This window comes from Melospiza georgiana, chromosome 5 (genome assembly GCF_028018845.1).
Source record: "Melospiza georgiana isolate bMelGeo1 chromosome 5, bMelGeo1.pri, whole genome shotgun sequence".
Classification (NCBI taxonomy): Eukaryota; Metazoa; Chordata; class Aves; order Passeriformes; family Passerellidae; genus Melospiza; species Melospiza georgiana.
In genome coordinates, this window is record NC_080434.1 from 32,215,285 (window position 1) to 32,241,868 (window position 26,584).

At 42.1% G+C, this 26,584-nt stretch overlaps 2 protein-coding genes across 2 annotated transcripts; both read left to right on the plus strand.

The window, feature by feature from the left end:
- Positions 1–2,989: 2,989 nt before the first annotated feature.
- Positions 2,990–5,566, plus strand: LOC131083893 (interleukin-8-like). The gene is made up of 4 exons (XM_058024884.1): positions 2,990–3,053; positions 3,725–3,863; positions 4,812–4,895; positions 5,491–5,566. Exons 1-4 carry the CDS (start codon positions 2,990–2,992, stop codon positions 5,564–5,566), a joined length of 363 nt encoding a protein of 120 aa, XP_057880867.1.
- A 5,990-nt stretch (positions 5,567–11,556) lies between these two features.
- LOC131083794 (interleukin-8-like) lies at positions 11,557–14,039 on the plus strand. Its single transcript, XM_058024752.1, has 4 exons — positions 11,557–11,687; positions 12,475–12,610; positions 13,362–13,445; positions 14,009–14,039. Exons 1-4 carry the CDS (start codon positions 11,627–11,629, stop codon positions 14,037–14,039), a joined length of 312 nt encoding a protein of 103 aa, XP_057880735.1. The 5' UTR covers positions 11,557–11,626.
- Positions 14,040–26,584: the final 12,545 nt, after the last annotated feature.

Sequence of the window (26,584 nt, forward strand, 5' to 3'; positions counted from 1 at the left end):
AACAAAGAAGAAAAATGTCCTGACTTCTCCAGCAAGGCAAAATAGGGAAGACACTCACCTGGCTTCTGACAGTTCACCTCCTCCTGCCTCCTACATCACAATGTCACATCATTTAGAATATGGATTCCCTGGTCTGTAGTTAGTTGACAACCATACTTTTAGTCTTTTAAACTGGTTCATTATGCAGGAAAGAAACCACTGCCACCTCAACAAGAAGGCAGGAAAAATGTCTCGTGAAGGAATATGGAGATGATTCTGGAATAATTTTTGCTAGACACAGCTGTAACAGTGCAGTGCATGCCCAGTGGAACTTCCACTAAATGACTCATTCCCTTTGTGCTAACAGTTTAGGAAAAGACCAGCAACAATTTCTCCCCAGCAAAGCATGGACAAGTAACTTCAACTGCACCTGGGTCACGGGCACTCGCAGTGGGCTGCTGGCTGAAGAGGGGAGTTCCACAACTAACACATCAAAATTCTTGCACATCAGGTTTTCTGTCATGATTATTTATTGTGATGAGTGTTGTGAAGGTATAAACATATATTTTAATGCCATCTTTTGGCCAGAAAAAATTATTATTTATTTATAGAATATTTATTTATTTATTTATTTATTTATTTATTTATTTACTTGTCTAAGATTTTTATGTTTACCTATCTAATAAATACTTGTTGAAAATGTTTTCCCTTCAATTTTGTTTGTTATTAATTTCCTTGTTGGAACAGAGAACTGAAAAAAAGAGGAAGCCTTTTCTTTCAGTTTGTATCTCATAAGGGGTTCCAAGAAGGGCAAGGGGAGGATCTGATTTGTGGGAGCCAGCAAACTGAAACAGCATATTGCTGCCTCTGTAAGGTGTAGATAATGAGAGGAATTATGAAAGTTATCTACTGTCTTCCTCTTTCCTGTCTGTGTTTTCAGAAGTCTGGACAATAAAATACCCACATAGTAATGACCACATACTGGTTAGTCACAGAAACACAAGGCCATAGCAGTGTGGTGCTCTGACAGCACAGCACCTGAGAACATGGCAGTGAACAAGGGGCTTCACTAGCTTAAAGAAACAGGGAAATCTGATAAACATTAAGGAAATCACTGAGCATCCTCCCTAACTCCAGTTAGGGGGGAGGACTACATAAGGGGAAATCCTAAGAAACAGAGGTCCAATTCTATGGCCTTATATCTACCTGTAGCAGAGCAATTTACAGAGGAATGTTGAAATTCAAGCAGCAAACACTTGTGAAGTGGGAAAGCTGAGCAAATATTTTGATATTTGTTTAGGTTTGGTCTTTTCCAACAAGAAGCCACTCCATATTCTGCACAATCATCTCATGTTTGCTCATGGTGCAAGACATAAAAGGAGTTTTTGGCAGTGTTTGAGTAAGTTCTTGTGCAAGAGAACAACTATTCTGTCCACATTTTCCTCCCTGTCCCCATATTTGCCCCTGTCCCACTGCACAGCTTTGTACAGGCTGCTATTCCTCAGAATGCGAAGGAGTCAAGGTTTCTCAAGGAGACAGGTTTTGTTCAGACTTGTCTTACAAGTCTAAGCCTTCCTGTAAATAATCCTGAGGGATTTTTATAAGATATCTCCTTTCAGAGATGTAATTTGGAGATAAGGATGTTGCAAGTATCAGCCAAGAATGGGGAGAGGTTGGGAAAGACCACTTGATCTGCACAGCCATAAAAATCTGGGTGTATCCTAAAGGATTGACATCAGTTTTAGTGTAGTGCAGATAGGCATAACCTCTGCCACCAGCAAAATCCCAGTCAGGTTTCTGGGAGCTGAACCACAGCCGAGAAAGGGCTTTTCTCATCAGTTCTTCTGTCCAAAATGTCAGCAATGGCTGCACTTGTAGGACCCTGGGCAGAGCATCTGCACCTTCCTCTGTAGGCTCATTGGTGAGACGCTATTCCAAGGGTAAAAATTCCAACATATCACATCTCTGTTATGTTTGCAGTTGCAGAATACCTTCCTTGGAAGCACAACAACCACTCTCATGCTTCCAAAAATGTGTTTTGGTGCTCTTGGAGACTGCTAAGTGAAGCACTGTGGCTCTTCTGACTTGGTGTCTACCTTCACCAGACTGGGCTGCTCTTCCTTGTCAGTAGAAGTCACTTATGACATGTGTTTATCTGCTGTCTTAAACACCTGTGATTATTCTAAAAGCATGAGGTTAGAAAGAAAAATAAGCAACTTCCTAAGTGTTTATTTTAACCAAGTATCATTACAGCCCTTACTGCCAGATACTTTCTCCTTTCATATTATGAACAGATTAAAGTTTCAGAAGAGCTTAAGTGACTTTGGTGATGATGCCTCAGTCATTTTAAGCTCATCATTTCCTCCTTAATGACTAAAGAGACTTCTCAGTACAGAATAAAGCATCTAAATCCCTTTAGCCAAACTGAAAAAGACAAAATCCTTTCAGAAAGCAGGAGAAACTAGTTGAGTCTTGTCTTCATAAAACACTGACCAAATAATTTCATCCAATTCATATCAAAATATAGTGTGCAAGATTGGGATGAAAAGTTCTTGTAATTATGCTGGGTAAATGTTTGTGCACAAGGCACTTTAGCATAATGCAAAGAGCTGAACAGAAGTTCTATATGCACAGAGGAGGGGAAAAGTCTCTTTATTTTGGCTCAGAGAGACGTCTGGTAATGTTACACTGATTTCCAAGTGCAAGCTTAGCATTGTTGACTAATGTCAATATTCCATGAAGAAGTGAAAACAGAAAGTGATGGATAACAACAATTTAAAGAATAATTGAAAATATACAGCAGCAAAAGGCAGGAAAGTTTGAAGTGCCACTGAATGGACTGTACAGAAGTTTGGGTTTCTTATGCAACGCTCTCCTGTGTTAGGAAACCTGCATGTGCAGATCCCACCTCTCAGCACTCAGGCTGCTGGGAGTGCACCTTTCAGGTATAAAACCTGATGGGAAACAGCACCAGAGCAGGACCTCTGTCAAGAAGAAAATCTGCACAGCAATGGATGGCAAATCTGTTGCTGTCACTTTGGTTCTCTGCTTGGTCTCAATGGCAGGGTCAGAAGGTAAGAAAATTATTTATTAAAAATCATGTAAGCAATTAATCAGTATACACATGCAAATGCAAGTGGGCTTATGCTATGTCCATGATGACTTTTTGCAAGAGAAGTGCATCCTCGGTAAACTGTCATTCAGAAGCAAAAAGGATCATTTGTACCTCTTAGGATGCTGTGGATGTTTCCAGGAGTAAAATATGCTTCTGTCTGCAAATGGATTTATTCCTATGCTACAATATATGCTTGTCTCTAGATTTTAATAAGTGCTTGAATTAAAATAGGACCTTTTCCCCTAAATATGTCAATAAAGATCTTCCTTTACAATTGACAATTCTATCCTTTTTGCAATTTTATTCTTAGTAGGCAGGTTGATGACAGAGCAAGAATTATCCTGTTTGCAAGAAACAATAAGGAATATCTTATTCTTATCTGCTATGATCAGATGATCATGGCCGAACCTTAGCAATCCAAGTTTAAATTCAAATGCACCTGCACATCAACAGCTCTGAAAACGCAGTTGCTGTGTTGTGCAGATGCAATTACTTTTATCTTAGCACACAGCAAATCTGAGTGTCTGAGAAACAAGAATGAGGCTACAGGAGAGAATGCAGTTTGCTTTACAGGGGGGCAAATAAAAACACTGTTCATGTATCCAGAGATAACAGAATTTTGTTCCACAGGTAAGGCCCTGGAGAAGACAGATGAAAGAGGCTCCCAATGCCAGTGCATAAGCACTCATTCCAAGTTCATCCCTCCCAAGACTATTCAGGATGTGAGATTAAGCCAAAGAGGACCTCACTGCAAACATGTGGAAATCATGTGAGCACTTTTCCTCAACAGCACCTTGCTTCCTACAGGAGGAACCAACCCGGCATTTCTCATCCTTTTTACTCAAGTACTTTGAGTGGCAGGATGTTTCCCTAGCAAGCCTCAGAGACATCAAGTATCAGGAATGAGGCCTTATGTCCAAAGGAATAAGCTATTTCCCAGCCAGTGTTACAAGCAGCTTCCAGACAGTATTTTAATTCTCTTTCTGTCATCTTACTTATGAAGAACATCAGAGGGGAGAATCAGATTCCCACAACACAGAGCACAATGAATAACTTAGACATTGAAGAATCAAAGATACAAGCTTGATCCTCTTGACATGAATTAAAATGGTTTCCTCTGCATGTGGCAAAGTTTGAAAGGCCCCAAGTTATTTCTTGTGTCAGAATTTCACATGGAGCATTTCCCTGTTTGAGGAGTGGGGAATTTGGATTATACTCCATGTGGGTACGAAACAAAAGATACAGTAAGCTTCATTTAAAACCACTCCTGGAACTATTCACAGGAACCAGAGCAGTGCAGTCAGCAAACAGAAAGGCTCTGTCAGGCTTTTATGCTTTCACTACGGTTTCTTAAGCAAATAATGGTTATACAATTATACCCTCTGTGCAGCACTGCATGGCATCCTGTTCCACCTCACTAGGCATTGGTAATTTAAGCCAGGCTTGGTTAAAAGAAATACTTTTAAAGGTAATTAAGTTCCCAAAAGTTCTGCTAAAGAGTGGCCAGATAGAGAACTGAAACCAAATAGAAAATTCTTTAGGTTCATCATAAGATTATAGCATAAACACCTGTACTGACATCATTCATTAAAAACCCCCAAACACATAAGACAAAACCAAACAAGTCCTTCATCTACTGGCTAAGAGAAATTTGCAGCCCTTAGCAGAAGTGTGGGGGACACACCTGGCCCTAACTCCTGTGCTCCTTTCCTGGCAGAGCAACGCTGAGAGATGGCAGGGAAGTGTGCGTGGAGCCCGCTGCGTCCTGGATCTGGCTCGCTGTAAAGACTCTGTTGGCCAGGTGAGCTGTTCCCTTTCCTGGAACACCTGCACCTAAAAGCTCATTTTAGAAGGCTACTTAAATTCTTGGCATGCAAATGTTCACCCTCTTCAGGCATAGGTAATTCTTTCCATCAGTTCTCTCTAAAGCAATATTTCTACATGCCTGAGGAGCGAAACAGTTTCCTTTGATATCTTCCTGGTATGTTAAACAACCCAAAAGGCCATGGCTATGAAGGCCCTAAACATCTACTGACAGACAGCACATTTTGTGTGTTTGATACCTCCAAAAACCAAGGTCTCAAAAACTCACTTCCTCTTTCTGGGTATAATTCAGACAGACAGCTGGCATTTCCAAGATCTTTCACTGCTGAAGACAGGGATAATCAAATCCCTACTTTGCACACAGGCAGATGAAAGTTCTTTCTGTGGGAGCGGTTCATGCAGGAACAGTTTTGGTTTTGGTTTTTTTTTTTCTTTGCACAAATGTCCATTGGTTGGCACAGTAAAAATGAGTAATTAATGATTGGTGAGCACTTACTGCTCTCCCTTAGCTTGTATTAATATTAATTGTTTCTTTAATTTCTGAATTTACTTTATACTTAATCTAATTACAGGGCCAGGGACAATGTTGAGTCACCAGTCAAAGAAAAGTCAAGGAAGAATAAACCTTGGATTTCTCCAAGGATGTGAAATGAGAGAAAGCATTGCTGCTGAGAATGCCATAATTTCTGATGCGAATGCCCCCTCTGCTAATAATCACTACAGTTGATTATTTTTCTTTCCCTGAGATGGTTGCTGATTCATGCTATTTTCTTTGCTGTCACTCTCTCTTAACTTCTGTCTGTGATAGATCAAGAAGCTCAAGGTTAATGGAAGTGTTTAAGTGTTGTAAGGATGAGAATAAACAAGATGAAGTTAGTTACCTCTAAATGGTCTGACTGAAACAGAAACAGAATGGATACAATTAGCAAACACATGAATAAACACATAATAAAGAAGCATCTCTGTAGCTTTGAAGGAAATCATCTCTCACACACTTGTTGCAGTTTGAAGGTGAAAACAAGACAGTATGGACAGATGTGACAGGTCTCACAGGCAGAGCCAAACTGCCTTTCTGAAATGCTTTCACAGCCCTCACTAAACATTGGAAATAATGAGGCAAAGAAACATGTCTTGGAAATGGATAAGTAACAGATGAATACATGGAGATGAAGGGCAGAATGAAAAGATCAATTTATCAATTTTCATTGATGAAGGGACATCACCCATGGATTCTTATACCACATTGTGTGGGGTCCTGGTAGGTTTGGCCATCCCACACAGGATCTGGGAAGGTCATTTGCCATGAGCTGAAGTACTCTGGTGATGCTAAATGATGATGTGAAAACAAGGCTTATCTATGAAGAACTGCAGAAGGACCTTGGGAGAGTCACTGATTAGGCAACAAACTACTAGGAGAAATTCCCTGCAGGAAGTAGCCAAAGTGATTGACACAGGAAAAAAATTAGAACTCCTACAGAAGCAAAACATTCTAGGCTGACCTTCAGCACACAGGAGAGAGATCTCAGGGGGATGCTGGGTGCACGATAGGAATACCAGATCAGGAATGAAGAGTGTTTGTAAGTGACTAAATGGGATATGACTGGGTGTAAGGAAGGTGCAAGCAAGCACGGGCTGATACCTGAAATACCTCCTGTCTCATCAACAGTTCCAAGTCACTGTAAGCCTCGGGGTAAAGACTGCGAGCTCGGGGCTTTCAGAAGGGAGCAGCTAAAAATAGAGACACTACATAACTCTTGTTACTTCTGTTTGTTGTGCTGCAGTTTTCACTCACAGACAGGAAGATGCAGGCAGAAAGACACACATACACATATATACCAAGAGAAGTTTAGAAGTCATCTTTCCAAAGAAAAAAAACACATTATTTACTTCAATATAACAGAAAATATTAGGTCAATATTTTTCTCTCATGTTATTTCACAGATTAGTCTGAGTTGGAAGGGACCCAGAAGGATCATCAAGTCCAACTCTTATGTGAAAGTCCAATATGGGGATTGAACCAGTGACCTTGGCATTATGAGCACCATGTTCTATCTGACACCCTAACAGACCACATTTTTTGTTATATAAAAGGATTTTGCAGCTTACATATTTATTCTGTGGTGCTTTTCCAGGGTCATGGAGAATGGTTATATGGCTTAACATTAATGTTGATGTGTCTATTCCCATTGATTTATTGTTAATTTTTTCTACAGTCAAAAAGATGTTTTGTCTTAGTGACTTGCTTCACACTGTTTATGGCTGGCCATATAAATCTGATTTCTGAGGTAGAAAGCGCTGAATTGCAGATTCTAGCAGCGTTCATCAGACTAGGCACACATGGTGAGAGTGATGGAGGACTCAAAAATGCCATGAGTGCCCTGTGGGGGTCGGTTTTGTTAGCCCCAGGGTGGGTGGTGGGGTTTGAAGTTTGACCCCCAGCAGCCCCCTTGTGGAAGCAGCTTATGACTCAGATGTGAATCCATGAGCTGACTGAACACCTCCACTGTTCCTTCCTGCAGCTGCACCACCAGGCTTTGGTGAGCAGCAAGGTTTTACCTGTCCATCAGCCTGAGATCCATTGGATCATCAAAGTTACATATTACAGCTTTTACACCAAACAGATCTCAGTTATGAGAGTTAGAGATGAGGGTGTGATGTGTGTTATGGCCACTGACCGCCTCTAATTTAATCAAAAGTTCCTGGCACAAACTTCTTCAAGCTCACCATGTGTTTCCTCCTGCCACTTCCAGGTCCTACTTCCATAGTCAGAAAATACCTCTGGCCAAGCTGATGAGGGGCAGATGCAAGATAAGCAATAAATGCAGCCTTATAGGGCAGGTAAAGCCCAGGTGGTGGTGCCTAACAATTCTCTAGCTGGACTTAGTATCTCTTCTGTTCATAGCACGTAGATAAATTTTATTTGTAGTAGGTATATTTGTTAATATTTTCTAGTATTTTATGTTAACACTACAGGTGATACTTTTCTTGTATACAGGTGTACTTTTCTTGCATCCTTTTCTTGTATTACTTTACACCTTATATTAATATTTTCAATGCATTTTCATGTTGAGTTAGAGCAAATGAAGCATTTAATGGAATGCACAACAATTTTTTAAGTGGAAGCTACAATACAGAATTGAATCTTTTCAAGCACAGCTGAAATACATATCAAAAATGAATATGCAGTAACATACAATTGTTTTTATAAATACATACATTAAAAGGCAAATCAACCTAAAAGCTCTGCTGCTACTTTGGGATTCCAGAGGGATTCAGGAAAGTCCAGCACTTGCTGTGATCTGACTAAGGCTACATAACCATCTATATTTAAACATTGAAGTTTGAAAAAACTCCACAAGCTGTCCTAAACCTTTCTCCTTTCCTTGCTGTCACTTCCCCCTATAGCAATTCTGGTGTCTAGCAGATATTTTGCTTTTTGCGTGTCTGTTCCCTAACCATTGCCTCATTGCAGACTTCCACAAGTGTTTGCACAACACTGGGCACAGCTTCTGAGCAGCGGAAGCGATTGTTTCCCAGCTCCTGTATTTGTCCCTTCAGCCCTCTGCAGCTCAAGTAGAATGGCAGCTGAATGCCAAGGCCCTTGAGGGCAAAGGAGGTAGTTTCAGAGGCCAGAGTGAGATTTTCCCTGGGTACAACTGTAGCTGGAACAGAGGACACACAGAAGGCAGGAGTTGACAGACCAGCTGAAACCTCATTCCAGCAAAAGCTTGGCCTCCTGGGCCTCTGGGTCTGTTTGCGCAACTTCTCAAGGGAGAGGATGGAATTTGCCTAAAACAAGACAGACTCTTAATTTTCTCAGGGCAAATTTATCAGCTCAGGAGCTGGAGCATTCCTCTGGCCCTGGAGCAACTCAAACAGTTATGGACTGAAGCTCAGCCTCAGTACACTAGAATCTCCCTTAGTGTGTCCCTTGTGCAGGGGCATCCTTTGCTACATGCAAAGACTAACGGGTCCCGGTCAAGATCCTAAAGATGCCCTTTTGACTTTTGTGCTTATTAGACAAGCTGATGAGTCATAACAAACCACTAGTTTCCATCCTGCAACATGGGGAACACAAGCTATATCCTGCCTTAGTACATAGGCACGGGAGCTATTTGCTTCCTTTTCAGCAGTCTTTCAGTAGTCAGACTGTTGTGTAAGCGCTGTTTTGTTCCCTGCCAGCATGGTTTTTACAGGGTTTAGCCTGGAAGGAAGGTCTCTGCTCGCGGCAGTATCAGCTCACTCAGTGACGCCATCCTTCCAAAGGAGCAGCAATTCCATTTGCACAAGTCATCTCTAATGGCTGGCAGGGAAACAAGCTGCCACAATCCCATAATGGATTTGCAGTTGCCATGACAAAAGCCTGGATGAGATCCTGGGCACAGTGCTGAAGGGATGTAGGGAGAGCTTGGGCAAAACATGGCACTCCCAGAAACACAGCCTAGGAGTGCCTGGCCTTTGGGCTCGATCTCATGCCTCAACGTTTTCATACCTCAGATTGTCTCTCTTACTCCCGCTTCACACAGTCCCAGTGAAACTGCAACTTTGGTGAAAAAGTGCAGGGATTTATATTCCATTACAAACATCTTGCTCTTTTAGACAGATACTCACTCTTAGTTCAGTGCAGGGCTCATCATAGGTGGAGCAGGCTCTTGGCTTCAGTTCTGCCCTGGGGATTTCTGCAGATCCATTACTGCCACATGCAGGAAATAGCTGAGCCTGGTGGTCAGGAGCACAAGCACTCACTGATTTCACTTGGGGATTTGAAGGGGAATTCTCTTTCATTTCCTCAGATATTGATAACATTTCAGCACACATCAAAATTATATAATAAGGCTGCAAGTAGTAACTAAGAAAAGTGTGATCTCAAATCAAATGTTAATTTAACCTCTGTGTGTGTACATACACATGCATACATGCAGAGAAAACTCAAAAGAAAAAAAAAACCAGCAAGACCTTCCAAGTAAACTGGTTAAAACTCCAACATCTACAATCTGGCACCAGTGAAACCACAAAACATATACATCATAACGGAACATCAGCAATAAAATACAACCCTAAGTTCCTAGCAAAACGCTCTCCTGATTCACATCTTCAGAGAAATAAATGTATTTTTCATTGAAGTTGTCTAAGAGACACAGCTAAGGAGCAGCACTATCAGGAGTCAGTATCTTTTGTCAACTTAATAGTCAGTAAGAGTTAGGAGAGACAAAGATGCTGGATCTTTTTCTGGCATAGCCCATGCAGTGATCGGAAACAAATTAATTTTTATCACAAAGTTCCTCTTATCAAGTTAATGATAAGTGGTACTTGAAACTACAATAAATTATGGGCAAACAAACATTCTTACTGTAAATAAACTGCAGTGCTTTACATGCTAAAGACGATTGAGTTTTTACGAAGCCCCCGGATTTGGGGAGAAGTGCCTCATTCAATCCACAGATCCCAAAACCACAAAGCTTGGAGTCTTAAGACTACAAGCAGCAAAAGTTATCCTGTCAAAAGGACGGTGTTTTTACTGCACTGAAACAGAAGGCTTTCTCCCAATTACACACATTCCAACTGAGTATGAAAATACAGATCTTAATACAAGCAAAAGCTCAGCATTTGACCCCATCCTCCCTTGGAATTGTCTCCCTTGCAAACTATTATCCCCAGCCACAGCAAAGAGAAGCTCAGCATTCATACAACAAGGATCCCCAACAGAAAACTCTGTACAGTGTCATAGCTCTCACTCTTGTGTCCCTTTGCTAGGACCTAGGGTTGCTGTCACTGAAAAGATTTCAGAAAATGCTTATTAAATATGTCTGGAATTATGGAGGAAACAAAATCAGCTGTGTTCAGCAGGTCATGCTGTTTAGCTTGCATATAAAGCTTCCTCTGTTTATCATCCATTAACACGTGTAACAGGAAAAGTAGAGGCATGATTTTCAAATCCATTCAGAATTGAGCATCTGCTTCCAGCAGAAAGCTTTGAATACTGCAGCATTTATTAGACACAAAGAATTAGTGATGAATTTACTTTGAACCATGCCCCTTGAACAGAGGAAGAAAATAACTAAAATATTTTATGTCAAAATAGTGCTGAGGTAAAATCATGACTCAGTAAAGAGCTTCTCAGTAATTTCAGCACTGCCTGAATTCCACTTTGGTGGCTTGTATCAGGTAAACAGAAGCTGTCACCATAAGTGGGAATAAGAAATTCAGTATCTCAAGTATAGACCTGATACATCTACAAAGAACAGTTATAACCCTGAAGAAAATAGTAATAAGTGACAATCTATTATTATTATATTATATATTATAATATTGTTTTGATAAATGTAACTGAAACCATTCTAAAGTTGCATTATTAAATAAGGATATGCTTTAGAAAAAGCACAAAGTTTACAAGTCTACCAAAATAATTGGAATGTGTGACTATCATAGACATATTTTAATAAATTAATGCATTGTATTAATTGTATTTGCAGAATAATTCCTCGTCATCTAGGAAGAAGTTTCACAATAGTCATGTGACTCATTTTTACTGCATCTGGGAAATTCCTCTAACGCAATCTCTGTGCCAGCAGAGTACAGAGGCTGGGCACAAAACGGTATATAAGCAGGAATCAACAGTCCCCACACACAGCAGGAATCAACAACCCTTTGGGACTCCAGCTCACAGAACCAGACCTAAACAGGCCAGCAAAAAGCTCCTGTCCAACCATGAACAGCAAACTTGTAGCTGTCCTGGCTCTTTTCCTGATCTCAGCAGCTGTGTCTCAAGGTAAGTAAAGCTTCCCAAAGTTCCCCTGGCTGCAGTTTTGCCGAGGCATCGACTGAGATGCTTGTTCTTGCAGGGTACCTTTCTATTTGTCTCACTAAGTTAGTCTCTTTTGAGAGATTTTTAGCACCTCTCTTCAGTCAGAAATCTACCATGTAGACCTCAGACTGAAGAATTACTGACATCTTGTGGGAAATATTTTAAGGGTGCAACTTGCATTTGCTTTATTTCTGTTTCTATTGAAGTGTATAACCTAGATACAGGTTCTTCTGTGGCTAGAGACAGATTTTTGTTCTGGAGTGCTTTAATGTTTCTCTCCCTTCCCACACAAATAACAGTTTATCATCTCATATTTTTTGCTTAGTGACCATGCTGCCTCAAGCAAGTAATACATAGTTGGAAAGGGAGAGCAAACGATTTGAACATAGAACATGGGAAAACCTCCAAGTAATGACCAAATCTAGGGCTCTGTCTTCTGCAGAGTGGCCAAGATTTTTTATCCAGATATTAAAACAATGCAATTAACCATACTGTGCAGTCAGTATGGTTAGTAACTGCAAAATATGTGGGTTCATTCTTAAAAGATTAATTAATTTAGTTTCCAATGTAGTTGGGCATCAGTTCCCCTGGAACCCAAGTAACCCTCCCCATAAGATGAGGATTTAGGCAGCTTGGACAAATGCAGTGTTTTAACTGAGAATGTTGTTACAATAGAGCAGCTGTGCTTTATGTCTGATACATGGACCATAGGAGCACCTGCCAAACCTCAATGTGCCTTTTGTGCTCACAGGGAGGACCCTGGCAAGGATGGGAACCGAGCTGCGGTGCCAGTGCATAGCCACTCATTCTGGGTTAATTCCCCCGAAGTCCATTCAGGATGTGAAGCTGACACAGAGCGGCCCCCACTGCAAGAACGTTGAAGTCATGTAAGTAGCTCTGCAAGAGGTTCCCTCCCCTTCCCCTGCACTGCTGCCACTGCTGCTGGACTTTCAGGCTTCACAGGCACCACAGTCAGCATGCTGACCTCATGCAGCCAGACTTGGCTTTTATTTTGGGAGGGATAGTTTTAAGTGAAACACCCTGTTTTTCACCTTCACTATGACCTTACATATTGCTGAACTGACCATTGTTCAGCTGTCAGGGACATATGAAATATTTGTAGTAGTAGAATGTGAATTCCATGGACTTGTCAGCTCTTAGTATACAAGGTAATGATGCAGTTTGAATCCTGCATTTATTAGGCAGGCAGACTCAAGGAATAAAACTGAATTCCAGTAAGCAGATTTAGGGAAACAGTGAACCAGCCTAACCTGGTCTGAACAGCGCAAAGGAACTAAAATGTTAAAATTTTTATTCTGCTCAAACAAACCTTTTCACCACTGGAGGTTTCAATAATTGTGTAAGAAAGCTTTAGTAACATAAATACATCTGAAACAGGTATTCATATATAGAGGGAAAGATTTTTGGGAATGTGTGTCTGCTTTGAGAGCAGACACAAGACTCACAGTTCTGGATGGTTCTAGTCTCTTCAGTTGTATAAAGCAAAACAGCCAAATCTAACCTGGAGTAGCTGGGATTAATTGATACTATCTGATCTAAAAATGCAAGATTACATTCTGTGAGTAAAATAAAACCATATAGTAATTTCCTGACTTTTCTTTATTCCCTGTTTTGCAGAGCTACTCTGAAAAATGGCAAAGAGGTGTGCTTGGAGCCCACTGCTCCCTGGGTGCAGCTGATTGTAAAGGCAATTATGGCCAGGTAAGTCCCATTACCTTTCTGTCTGGGCAGCGGAGTGGCAAACCTCCCAGAAAACGCCAGTTTGTAGGATTCTATGGTGATACTTCCCATTCTTTCTTAACCAGATTTAAAGAACAGAGAAGCTTCCTGCTTAACTATAGAATCAGTCTTAGTTTTTCTGGCTGTGCTTCAGGGTCCTTGCTCAAGCTGATAAGTCAGTACTAAACCTCTGACTACCAGCAACTCTGTCTGCATGGAAGTACAGAAGTGTTTTTCTCCCTTTGAAAAATAAGGCTTAAAAAAAGTCATCTTCCCCTTACTTAGTTGCTATTTTTAAGCTAGTGAGGTTCTTGCTGTGAGGAACTGCAGAAGCTTGTGCTGCAGAGCTTTCCCAGCTGTACACCAGGCATGCACACAGTGGGATATCAGTAGTTACTTTCGAAACATCAACTTTATTCTCCCTGTGCTTCAAGACAGCACAAAGAATGGGAAAGAGACCCCGCACCCTAAACTGCTTGTGCTATGCTAAGCAGTGGTAACTTGAACCTTCTTTTAAATTATCCTCTTCTCTCACCTCTTAACAGGGCTCAAAAAAATTCCGACTCTCCTCTCTAAGAAACGCCAGAACAGAAAAAATCTGGGAACTGCTTCTGCTCCTTAGTCAAGAGAAATATTTGGGAAGAGCGTCATTGAAGCAGTGTACAATCTTCCACATGCTGCACCTGTGTTATGATGTTAATGCTGGATGGTTTTATTTATTTATCTATTTATTTAACTGTGTGTATTTAAGGAAGTCTCACTTTGGTCAGTGTTGTCCATGGGACATGCTGCCCTGACACTGAAGGAAAAGTGGTTTGCTGAAGGACATGGAGAACCCTCGGCAGCCACTTGAGCCAAACATATGCAGTGAGGTGCAATGCACCTGCAGCACAGCTTATTCACACTAAGCCTGATCATTTTGCTATTTCACCAGCAAACTGATGAATCCTCCTGCTCCCCTGGAGCGCACCAGTATGTTGTGTCAACAACAGCTTCCTGAACCACAGTCAGCCTGTGGCCAGACTGTGAACTGTAATGTCTCGCTTGAAAAACCTAACCTACAGAATGTGTAACGCTCTATTTGGTATTTATGGATTGTGATTTCCGTGGTATTTATAAATGTATTTATTGAGCAGTTTCTATATAAGAAAGAGAAGTTATAATTTATTTAATTTTTACTGGATTTTTCATTCCTGATATCTGTTTGTGGAGAAATATTCACAATCTCATTACTCTGTACTTGATTTTATGTCTAATTAGCTACTCCATCAGCTAACAGAAAAAACTGTATTTTACATACCTAGAGTTTGATTATGAGAGTGTAATTATTCCTAAAAATGTACTATTAAAAGTTTTAAATAAAAAAATTGGTTTTCTGCTTGATCTTTTAAATCTTCATTTGCTTTATTTGAAAATTCTACTTTATTTTTGCCAGCCTGATTTCTGAAACTGAAATGAAAATTTTTAAGTCCATGGTGCCATAACTTTCCCTGTTATGGAAGCCTAGCACTCCTGACTACACTAACACAGACTCTTAAGCTGGGCTAAGTAGCTCACTCTCCTCTCTTCAGGCTGTTCCCAATCCATGGGGACTAGTGGGCTCTAGGGCAAGGCCCCTTCTTTAATTCCCTTGCAGATAAAAGTTTTACTCCCAGATGCCCAAACACCACTAAGTGTCTACTTCAGCCTCACACTTGTAACTACTACAACAAAAGGCCACTATCTGACCATCAAAACAGAGATTTGCCACCTTTACTTTGGGTATACAAAGAGCAAGCACTTGTCCTGGTGTAACAACTGCTTCCTGTTCTGGTCCCTGATATGCAGTGTGCTGAGCACATGACTCTTCCCTCTCTTAAAAACTTCCCAGAAGGAAACAGGGAATAAGAGAGAAAGGGCATAAGTTTAAAGACTATTGTTTATAACTAGAGTATAACTGGTTTTTTTGAGGGATATACACTCTTATCTCACTTTTATCTATAATCTAGATAGTAATAAAACAGCAGAGAGATTTTTGCTGGGTAACTTTGTGATCATAAAATAAGACAGCTGTCTCTGGCTTGTTTTTTTCTTGAAGACCCTTCTCAGTAAGCTTGATGCCAGTCCTCTCCTTCACCATTGTTATTTTGGCATCAGCCAGAAGAGTTCTGCCACTTTAAACAATGTGTCCTGTGGCCCTCCAGCTATCAGGCCATGCAGAAGCCACGGGGGAGAAGTGCACACTTTGGAGACATGCAGAGCCTGCAGTCAGTGTCTGTCTGGATACATGTGCATGTCTGTGTAACACAGCAGGCAGCTGGCCAGCAGGTGATTAAGGGTCAGATGTTTGCACCACAGGGAAAGGATGGACCCTGAGATTTCCCTGCAGCTAACTACATGCTCTTGTCCATCTCCTCCTTTTCCCAATCCCATGAAAGTTTCTGCTCCCCTCGGTCACTTCATTTAGCATTTAACTGTCTTTCTACAAGACTGTCAGAAGACCGTTCCACTTTCCAGCTGCTGTGTGCATTCATCACCTCCCTTTCATTTCAGTGCCTTCCACATCATGAAATGCAGCAGAGGTGTTTACATATCCTTTCTGTCCTCTGCTATTGTCTTGGCCCCTTTACTTCAACTTCCCTTCAAACCACTTTTATTTTCTTCTTGCACCAACAGGTTAATTTGGGGGGCAAGAGAAGTGGCAACTATCAACTGACCAAGCCATGACCTCCTGTCATTTCTCTTTCCTCAAACTCCCCTTCCAATGCCTGGTTGCTGGAGGTCTGCTCTTGTATGAAGAAGTGCAATTTGTCTCGTCAAGTGTCTATGATTGCTGTCCTTGCAATAATGAAAGTATATTTCTCTCAAATGTATAAACACTGCAAACTATAGAGGAAGTCATGAGAAGAAATACTGGAAAGTCCCTGAAAAATACTCCTAACTCTTCCTTAGAAGTACAGAGAATGCAAACATGAGTTTCTCAGCCCCAATTTCTCTGTCTGTGCTGAATATTGGCTAACATAAACATAATGTTGGCTAACATAAACATCCTGGTTTTGTGTTAGGTGACAAACGTGCTTAACTTGCTTTTGGTTATGGACTGCTTCCTATTCTAAAATGATTGTTTTTCTTATGCTCTTATCACTTAACAAGGGAAAACCCCATTTTACCAGGAAAATTATGCATAGGATGGACTTAAATCACAGATTTGTTTCAGGAATTTATTCTTGTTTATAACAAGATATCATGAGCAACTCTACAGGAAATGGATCCTTTGGAAATTACACAAACTGCCATGGAAACTTTGGGATCAGCAAATAGGCATTTTGTTTCTGAGTGCACAGGTGAAACAAGAATTTTGCCATCTACAAAAATAAGCCTGAGATCTCTGCTGTTGGAAAATGTCATGAAAAATGACTTTTATATTACCTGCAGTTAAATTACTTTTAGTAACAATCATTGGTGTCAGCCAGTGCAAAGACTACTTCACAATCCCTGTGGAATTCTGGAGAGGGAGATTCTGTGGAAGAGTCAGGAAGGTTATAGGTATAACCAGGCTCACTGATACTGTTTCCTGTGCCCTTTCGTGAAACAGGCAGCAGTGTGACGTCTCTACAAGTTTCTGTGGGCAGATTTCAACATAACTATGCTGAATAACTTTTCATCACTAACAAATATAATTTATTTTAACAAGCATCAACCTCTGATACACCCAATTATCTTATTCCATGGAAGTTCAAATTCATGAGGTACGTGATCAACATTTTTTTGAAAGAAAAGGGTTGCACTAGGTTTCCCAGAACCCATCTCCACTGACTCAGCCAAGAACTCTAGCAGAAAAGCGAAGCTAAGACTGCACCACCCAAAGTGCACATTGGCAACTCCAGTATCAGTCTGTCCATTTCTCCTATTCCTTACTAGAGGACAGGTGAACTCGGGAAAATTCTAATATTTTTTATCTTTTGCAGAAAACTTTTTGATACATAGACACCTTATAAAAATCTGTGGAAATAAGAAGTTCTTAGGCAAGTGGCTTGAGAACATATTCGAATCAACTTACCTCCAAAAGAGCCTTCAGTTTTCGAGGAGAGTTAAGCAGCTTTTCTGACTCAGCTAAATACAAAAATAATTTTTAAGCATGAAGTAACATTCTTGCTGCACTCCTAAGATTCACAATTTCTAGCTTTTTCCTTGAAATAATTTTCCAGAATGATGAAAGTTTCATAGATCATAAGAGAAGCAAATTAATAAGTCCACTCTCTTAGCCTGATTGTTTTATTAAAGACATATATAATGTTTGCACTGAGATAAGGAGACTTCTAAAATACTGACAATTCTTTTCCTCTTCTGTTTTCAAGGTCACACTTTTTACAAGTGTGCAAGCAGACAGGAGAATCAGAATTCAGCTGTTGTGCTAAAGCCAAAATGTTAATAAAATTGCAAAAGCTTAAAACACCATTTCCGTGTGAAGTGTGTCTAAAGCATCAGTGGCAGATTTTATGAAGAGTGAGACAGGACATGTGAATGAGAGCATGGACCACATGGGCTTCTTTTTTACTTGATGCAGAACTTCTTGAAGGAATGAGAATGTGTGCAAAAAGTACAGGAGAAGCAAGATATACTAAGCCCAGAAAAGGACCAAAGAGCTGAACTTGGAACACCCCCTGCCTTTTCTTGCTATTACTGAAAAGTAAGAGTTTGTCCATGCAGGTGTCAGACCTTTGTGTGAAAGGAACTTAGTCACTCAATACAAACAGTGAAGAGCAAATGACTTGTCAAAAATCCTGACTCTTTGAAAGCTTTGTGTTTGACTTATCAATAACCAATGAAGGAATGCACAGCCACCCAGCTCGTTCATTGCTGAGCCAGACTTTACCAGTAATAAAGCAAATAAATCTAGATTTGCTGACTTACTGCACCCCTGTAGTCAAAAATTCCATCAGTTCCTCATTTTCTGCTTTCTTCTCTGTTTGGTGCTTGCCTCTGAGAGCAAAGCCCATGATCCTGCAAAAGAGAAGCAATTGATGTAAGCACTGCTCACCCTGAGCACAATCTCAATGAGAAGAGCCAAAGAAAACAGGCTCTGCTGTAGCTGGTTCGTGTTCAACACTGCAGCTTCACCCACTCCTTGTTACCACCAAGGAAAACCCAAGAGGTTTTTGCATACACCAATCTCACCAAGGTCAGCAGGAGACTCAGCTGAGGAAGGAACACGGGAAAGAGCTGTCAATCCACCTGCACACACCTGACCTGTTGGCGGGCCAAATGCTGGAGTCATTTCCATGTTGAAAAGTTCTCACAATACTATTCCTGCTTAGAGGAAAGGATGAGGGAGAGCATGCAAGGTCTTCTGATAATAAAATGACCATTAAAAAAAGAAGAAAATGCATGAAAAGTACCCTGTGCGGTTTGTTTCAAATGGTGTGTACCAGGAATACAAGCCAGGGCATCCAGATGGAAAGTCTGCTGGTGGAACAGTGTTCCCTTAGAAAAATGAAGATTTGAACAAACCAAAAAAACCTCATTAGAAGGCAATGATTTTGTCAAATTCAAGCTTGTTTTCAAGAGCTAAGGGCAAAGTTCATCTAAATTAAACTAATCTTAGCTCACATCAAAATAGTATTTGGAGCTAATTGAAATTAGTATTTTCAGTCAATGTCTCGATCAATTTCATGTTATGGGGACTTTCACTGTCTAGAAGAAAACCAAAGGTAAAGATGCTGCATTTCAATGAAATCAAATGTTGCTTTTTTTCAGTAGCCAGTTTTTCATGGAATGCTCCTAGCTTGCTTATTCTCTTGCCACCTCAGTTTACTCCTGACAGCAGCACTCATTAGCAATTTTAATTTCTTACTTCTTAAGAAAGAAAAAATGCTTTCCTCATGTTTGTTGCCACAGCTTTTAGCACAATGTCTTGGCATAGTCCTGTACCCTGCATGTACTGAAGCAATTCGGAATCACACTATCTGGAAATTTTAAAAAAGGAAGGGAAAAAAGAAAGAAAGACAAGGTAATAGGGAAGAAAACCATTGACAGTAAACTCAGTGGTGATCACATTTACCAAGAATGTTACCTGTGTGTTTCCTCCAAACATCTCATTCTCCAAACACCTCCCTATAACAAGCTGAAAGGATGCATGTCCCTCTTGCTGCTTTCTAGGCCATTTTGGATAATTCAGTAACAATTAAGCAAATTCATTGGTATTCTTTTTCCTTCCTTCCAACAAATAGCAGCCATTTTTTGTTGCCAGGAACAATCTAATTCATTTTACTACGGAGTCCAAGTACTCTGGAGACTAAACCTGCACATGGCACCCAAAGGGCTGTAAGGAAGCATTCCCTGAGATGGCAGCTTCAGTGTCACCTAGGGTGCAAGTCAAGTATGGCTTCTTCATTTTTCCTTCATTGCAACACAAGCAACGAAAGTAACAGACAGGACTGAAGTCTGAGAGTCATGAGAGAAGACTTCAAATATTTTGTGATTATTCCAAAGAGTGTTCCCATTTTCTTGTGGTCAGATGTCTCGTGTCACTGTTTTCCCAAGTGATGCCATCACTTTAACCAAAAGACCACAACTATTCAAAGCACGCTCCCAAAAATTACTCAGCTCCACTGAGTCCAAAAACTGAAATTGCCTCAAGCCATGTTGGGGGGAATGTTGATTCTGGGACCATGGATTGGGGTTTTTTGGGTTGAATAGCTCATTTTTTAAGCAACTCATACTTTCTTTACTTGCAACTCTCTGCAGATGGAACAAATTTTATTGTATTTATTTCCAAACAGATAATTTCTAAGTTGACCAAAATCTTTGTTATGAAGTTCACACAGATCCAAGGACAAAAGCCTGCAGGCAATTCATAGGATGAAGAGCATTTTCTGCTCCAGGTAAGGCCAAGAGGAGCTCTTTCTGCCTTTCAGAAGCTGTGATGACCTCAAAGGCTTATCAATTGAACAACTCTGTGGGGGTGGAAGGAGTCACACAGTTGTAATCTTTGTCCAGGATCATGCCTGCCACTAAAAAGCCAGGAGATTTTTCCCCCTCAGCAGAGGTAAGATCAAATTGCTTAAAGAGTTGGGTCCCAAACTCAAAATAAAGCCCCTCTTGTCTCCTTATATGTTAGGTGTAAAATACCAGAACCAGTGAATCCACCACCAGTCACTCACTTTTTGGGAATTGTTGTGTGTCCAGGAGTCCCACTTAGTAAGGTGACAGTGAAACCACAGTCTCTGCAGTCCCATCAATGATCTCAGAAAAGGTCAGCTGGCACCTGAAACTGAAAAACAGAAATGATGGCCAAACACACGGATTTCAGAGCCAACAGGTTCTGTTTGCCAAGGTAATGCCTGAGTAATACAAACACATTCCTTTCAGCTAGCAACAGGGTGTGTGTGTGTGTGTGTGTGTGTGTATGTTCACGCTCTGATTCCCAGCAGTGGGCACAGGTGAAAAACCTCTAACTCTGGTGAAGGGAAAAAAACCCCTGAGGGCTCCTGAATGTTAAATTTAGGTGAAGATGTAGGAAGGCAGGCAGGAAGATACTGAGCATCATTTGCTATAGATAATTATTTTAAATGTGAATTTTCACATCTCAAAAGGTATTACAGAAAGGAGCACACAAAAACATGTGATGCGGGCCCCAATGCAGCTGGCAAAATGGAGCTGGGGTTCTCCATGACACTAGGTGAACACGAGGACACTTCTATCTCTTACATCTTCTGGTATTATTTTCAAGGGCCTATGGACTGGAAACATTTCAAAACTTGAGAAACACACAGGGAAATTGAAGGAAGTAAAACATCTGATAGATATAAAACTTACCTTGCACAAAACCGTAGCTTGAAATTTGGTTTCTGCCTCCAGCAAATATGTTTGTACTTCATGACAGAGCTGGATTCACAGGAGGAGTTATAGGTGCTAGGGACCAGCACCTCATATAGACAGGGAATACTATGAAACATACTGCTATAGGTAAAAAAGGTAACATAATGAAGATGAGAGGATATCAGCAGTCCATACCCTCTGACTTCAGTCTGTACTAGGTAGCAGTGACTCGACATTTTACAGATCAGAACATAAATCATTCCTAATAAAAACCTTGGAGGAAATAAGACTGCTCCTTCAGAGATTGGCCATGTTAAATGGTTTCTAGGCCATGATCAAAGTTGACCTTAGTCTTCTATCTGGGACACCTCCTCCAAGGTAATTCTCGTGCACTTAGGAGAAGTCCTCACTTGTTGAAGTGAGACATCTCTTGTTTAATTGTCTTGTAGCTCTCCTGGGCCTGCTGCCAGTGAATGGCTCCCACTACAGGTGCCAAGCCAAATAAATACCTGTTGTGGAAAGGCACACAGCCAAAGTCTGAAAGAAAGGAGCCAAATCATTTCCTGCATGTAATGAATTAAGGACTGGATAATGTGAAGGCAATTGAGCCATAAGGTTTATTGTCTTTATGTACCTATTCAGGGCTTGCCTGAGCTGGGAGTGCTTTCTGTGTCCCAGTAACCCCAAGACCCAGGCTAAGGACGCTGAGAGATTTCACAGAATCACAGAATCCTGGCGTATCTTCACACAGCAGCTTCTGCTAAAGAGCTGGGTGAGTTGAACGGGAACTTCAGTGAGGCAAATACAAACCTTGTGGTGAGCTCTGTCCCAGCTGCACTGACACCACAACTTAAAATAACTAATTTAAACTTAATCCAAAATTACCTTCAAGGTCTCTTTCCAATTCAAGCCATTTCATGATTCTATTTGTTCCACCTGCACTCAGTGCATGGCAAACATCTATAATGAAAGAGGGCAGCAGGCAGGGAAAACTCAGCTTTCTGAAGTGATGCTGTCTGTTCCTTGTCTTTTCTGTACTTGCTAAAGGCATTTTGTCAAAGGTGGTGAAGGGAAGCCGGGCAAAGGTTACAATTGAAGAGAATTACTCTGCAGCTCAGCCTTGTTGCTGCTGTCATCTAGACTGAAGAGATCTTACTCACATTTCCCCACAGAAGGGAGCTAGAAGCAATCTGAAGTCTGCAGGTACAAAGCCTTGCTCAGGCAGATGGTCTTGCATGTTGAAATAGCTCCAGAGACACCCATTTCCCTTGTTCCAGGCCTGTTTGTGCAAGCCCTGAGTCAGAGGACCAGGCTCTGTACCATCTGCTGCACCACAGCATGTCCATGACTTGACTGCGGCTCTCAGGGAGAGCTGGCCGCAGAGTTTCACACATTGCTGCTCCGTGTCTAAAAACAGCTTCACACTCCAGACCCCAGGAGACATCTGGAATTTCCTCAGCAGTAACCACTGTGGAATGAGGCTGATGGGTCAGTTCTTGTTAGCAGTCATGCAAGCATAAAGCCAAGTGCTGTCACGTAAGCTGTCCTTACTCATGTGTACTGTCCAAGAGCAGTGTGTAATCTGACTGCGCACGAGTGACAATGAGGGATCTGCTCCCCACATCACTCTGAGCTGGATCTGCCAAGGATAATTGCAATGACCCGGAGCAGATTGGGCACCATCCTACCTGCTTGTTGCCTCAGTTTGCTGCAGCTGGGCAAATCCTTCTTGCTGCAAAGAACATGGCACTTCCTTGGGACAACCATATGGGGAACTCCCAGTCCAAGGCTTGTGTGGCTATAACCTGGAGGGAATGGTGATTCCACCTCCATCATCTCAAGGGATCTCAGTGAAGGTTTCTAATTAGTGGCTGCCCCTAAGCTGACCATGTAGCTTCCTTTTAAGACCAAGCTAAAAGCCAGATGCTCCCAAGGATGTCGTTACCAAACTGCATCTGGATAGGGGTCCAAACTAGTAATTAGATATTTCCTGATAACATGGGTCAATCACCATTTGCTTGTGATATAAAATCTTCCTGCAGGGCTGATCTCCTGAGGGACTAAGCCAGTAGCTGTATGAAACAGCTGAGCTGTAGATGATGGAGCCCAGGAATGAGAGTCTTTGTGTCCCATCAGCTTGCTATGTCCTTAATCCCTTTTCAGGACTGCTTTATACACTGTATCTTATCTGGTTTGGGTCCTGACTTGGTTTTGTACTCAGACAGTTCTTCTAATCTAAGGCATTCAGGCAAATGGGGCAAGACACACGGCTGCCTGATCCTGGAACAAATTGATTTGCTGAACCCCACTCATGCTCACAAAAGTCTGTGCAAGAAAACAGATTTGCTAAAAAAAAAAAAAACCACCCAAAAACAAACCAACCCAAAACCAAGACAAATAAAGTGCAATATTCTATTTTGTACTAAAACTTATTACAAAAGAAAGTGTGCTTACCATAACTGATCTAAACCTGTGTGTAAATAAAATGTAGAAAACCTGTATCTCGTTTTCATTAAAAGCTCATAGGAAACTATCATTTTGCTTCTTTATAACTGAACTCAGCAAAATGCCTTGACAGGAATGAAGATAGAGAGTGACCTCTGTATGTGAAGGAGTGGAACAGAAGGCTGTCAGTAGTAGAGTGTACATATGGAAATCCGAGGAAAAAAGGGTTTTCAAAAACTAGGTGAATGAAGGGGTGCTCAGGAGAACAATGCCCACTCAGTAAGAGTGCGTGGTTGCACATGGTTCGGCAGCAAGGCAACCTCCAGAACCCAAATTCCCCTTTGGCACAGCACCCTGCACCCTGCAAGCTAACGGAGAGCCCCCACAAAAAGCCGCCGCTCCTTTCGGAGAATGGGGTCCCAGCAGACGCTGGGAGGTTCTCGGGACGGTGCAGTGCCACACTTCCCTCGCTCCCGGACCTAAAGCAGCCGCTGTGCCGGGAACGGTCGCTCTTCTCTCTCCGCCCTGCTCCTTTAGCTGCATACACCCACCGGTGGAAAGGGGCCAACGGGGCACTGCCCTCTGGCTACACTCCGGGAAATTCCCCGGCAGCTCCCGGCCGGGAATAAAAGCACGGGAGGGAAAGGGGGCCGCCTCGCCGGCTCCTGCACCCTCTCCGCCGCCAGCACCAGCCATGAACCCGTACCTCTCTCTCCTCCTCCTCCTGGCCGCCGCCGCTCTGTGCCAGGGTAAGCGACTGAGCCGCGGTTACCCCTCCGTCCGCGGCCGGGCCTCGGCAGGGGTGCGCGGGGGGCCGGGCCCGTCCGGGGACCGGGGGTTTCGGGGGACCCCGGAGCCGAGGCTCAGAAGGCTCCTCTCGCCTGCCAGGTGCGCCGCTGGCCGGGGAGCTGCGCTGCCGCTGCGTGCGGACCGTGTCCGAGATGATCCCGCCGCGGCGCCTGGCCCGCCTCGAGTTCCTCGCCGAGGGGCCGCACTGTGCCGTGCCCGAGGTCATGTAAGTGCCCGGCCTCGACCCCGACCCCGACCCCGGCCCCGGCCCCGGCCCCAGCCCCTGTCCCGGCCCCAGCCTCACCCCCTCCCTGTCTCGCCCGCAGAGCCACGACGAAGCAGGGACTGACGATCTGTCTGGACCCCATCGCTCCCTGGGTCAAGCTCCTGGTCACCAGGATCCTCCGTAGGTACGTGCCGGGCCAGCTGTCACCAGAGCTTGGGACCAAACTTACCTTCTTAAACACAAGAATAACGAGCCACATTCTGTTATTGATTCCTGTAAGGAAATCTGGTTAGTTACTCCAAAAATGTGTCCATAAAGTGGCTTCTGTGGTGGGGAAGAGACAACCCAGCAGGCTGTCAGGGAGAGTATCCACAACAAATGCCTGATTAATTGCAAATCTAGCCACAGTACGTTCCATCATCACCATCAGGCATCTTTTCCACACATCCTATGGGATTTATTATCTGGTGTATGCAAAAAAAAACTTATGGAAAAACTTCCTGGCGGGTTTTACAATTTGAATTCTGCCTATTGCAGTTCAGCCAACAAGCTGTGAGTGACGAAGGGAACACCTTGGAATGAAGTTACCTGTTTGCCACAAGATCCCAGGAAACAAATGCTGTGAGGACACAATAGCTCAACTCTCTAGTTTTGATGGATTTGTAGATCAGATGTTCTATGTTTCATTCCCTCTCCTCATGGTTGTTATTGCCTAATCCTCTGTATGGTTTTATTGCCTGAGACAAAATGATTGAATCCCTTTGATAAGACAGTGGAAGCTTTGCTGGACACCTCTCAGCAGCCTTCTCAGAACTTGCTCCACCTTTGTGCAAACTCCTTCTTACCAAATTCTGTTTGCCAATAAGTTCCTATATAATATTAATATCTGAAAAGAAGATGAATGCATCATGAAGATGATTTTGTAAACGTCTGCAGAGAGTGTGACAGGAGAGGTTTGAATGGATTGTGCTGATATCCTTGCATCAGGAATAACAAGAGTGCTGGCTGGCACTTAACATTGCAGTGCCTGTCCAGGATTACATGGGAATAAAACCTGGTTCAGGCAAGAATGTTTTGCTGAATCTCTTTTTCCTACTCCAACTCTCCAGCCTCTAATACAGAATGCCTTGGACCTTTTTGCACAATGTGCTGTCTAGTGAAATCACAAATTTTGCCCCTGAAGTCTTTTTCCCCTATTCAATACTTAGAAGGATTTAATAATTTCTATGAAATTGTGGGGGTTTGTGCCATGACTGGTTTGGGTTTTAACCAGATAATGTTGAGGTTGGTTAGCTGGTTTGTTTTTAAATGAGTTTACATTACAATATTTGGTATTTATGCACAAGATCTAAAGGAACAGTAAATGTTCTGGAGAGACTTAGACATTTTATGTCTACTTGTATGACATAGTGTCATGACTCATAAAGAATAACTAATATTCATTATTCTGCTTTGGAAAATTGTATGTAAAGAGGTGGATTTCTCATGATAATGTAATGAAATATATAATGCAATAAAAATGTTTTCCTGTTGAAAAACATCCCAGGTTTTTGTGAATTCCATGTTAACTGGAGCTGTGTACCTGTGTCAGTTGGGCCAGTGGGATGCAGGGAAGCAGCGACCTCTGTGTACCCCGGGATTCCTGGACACACCTGCAGACCAGCTCTCTCTGAAGTGTCAGGGGCACTTTGTGCCAAGCAAACGTGTTTCTAGATTCAGAGGCACATTACTTGAACCCTCTGATGTGAAGCTGATCTGAACTGCTGGTATGAAGAGACATTAACCCCAGGACGGATGGAGGGAACCCAGGCACACCCCTGCAATCTGCAGGAATTTCCATTCTTGCTATTCTCCAGCCCAC

Bases quoted from the DNA above. Each gene is read 5' to 3' on its own strand.
- LOC131083893 (XM_058024884.1), top strand. From the start codon at position 2,990: ATGGATGGCAAATCTGTTGCTGTCACTTTGGTTCTCTGCTTGGTCTCA. The intron at 3,054-3,724 runs GTAAGAAAATTA...TTTGTTCCACAG, and splicing joins CTCAATGGCAGGGTCAGAAG to GTAAGGCCCTGGAGAAGACA. The intron at 4,896-5,490 runs GTGAGCTGTTCC...ATCTAATTACAG, and splicing joins GTAAAGACTCTGTTGGCCAG to GGCCAGGGACAATGTTGAGT.
- LOC131083794 (XM_058024752.1), top strand. From the start codon at position 11,627: ATGAACAGCAAACTTGTAGCTGTCCTGGCTCTTTTCCTGATCTCAGCA. The intron at 11,688-12,474 runs GTAAGTAAAGCT...TTGTGCTCACAG, and splicing joins CTCAGCAGCTGTGTCTCAAG to GGAGGACCCTGGCAAGGATG. The intron at 13,446-14,008 runs GTAAGTCCCATT...ACCTCTTAACAG, and splicing joins GTAAAGGCAATTATGGCCAG to GGCTCAAAAAAATTCCGACT.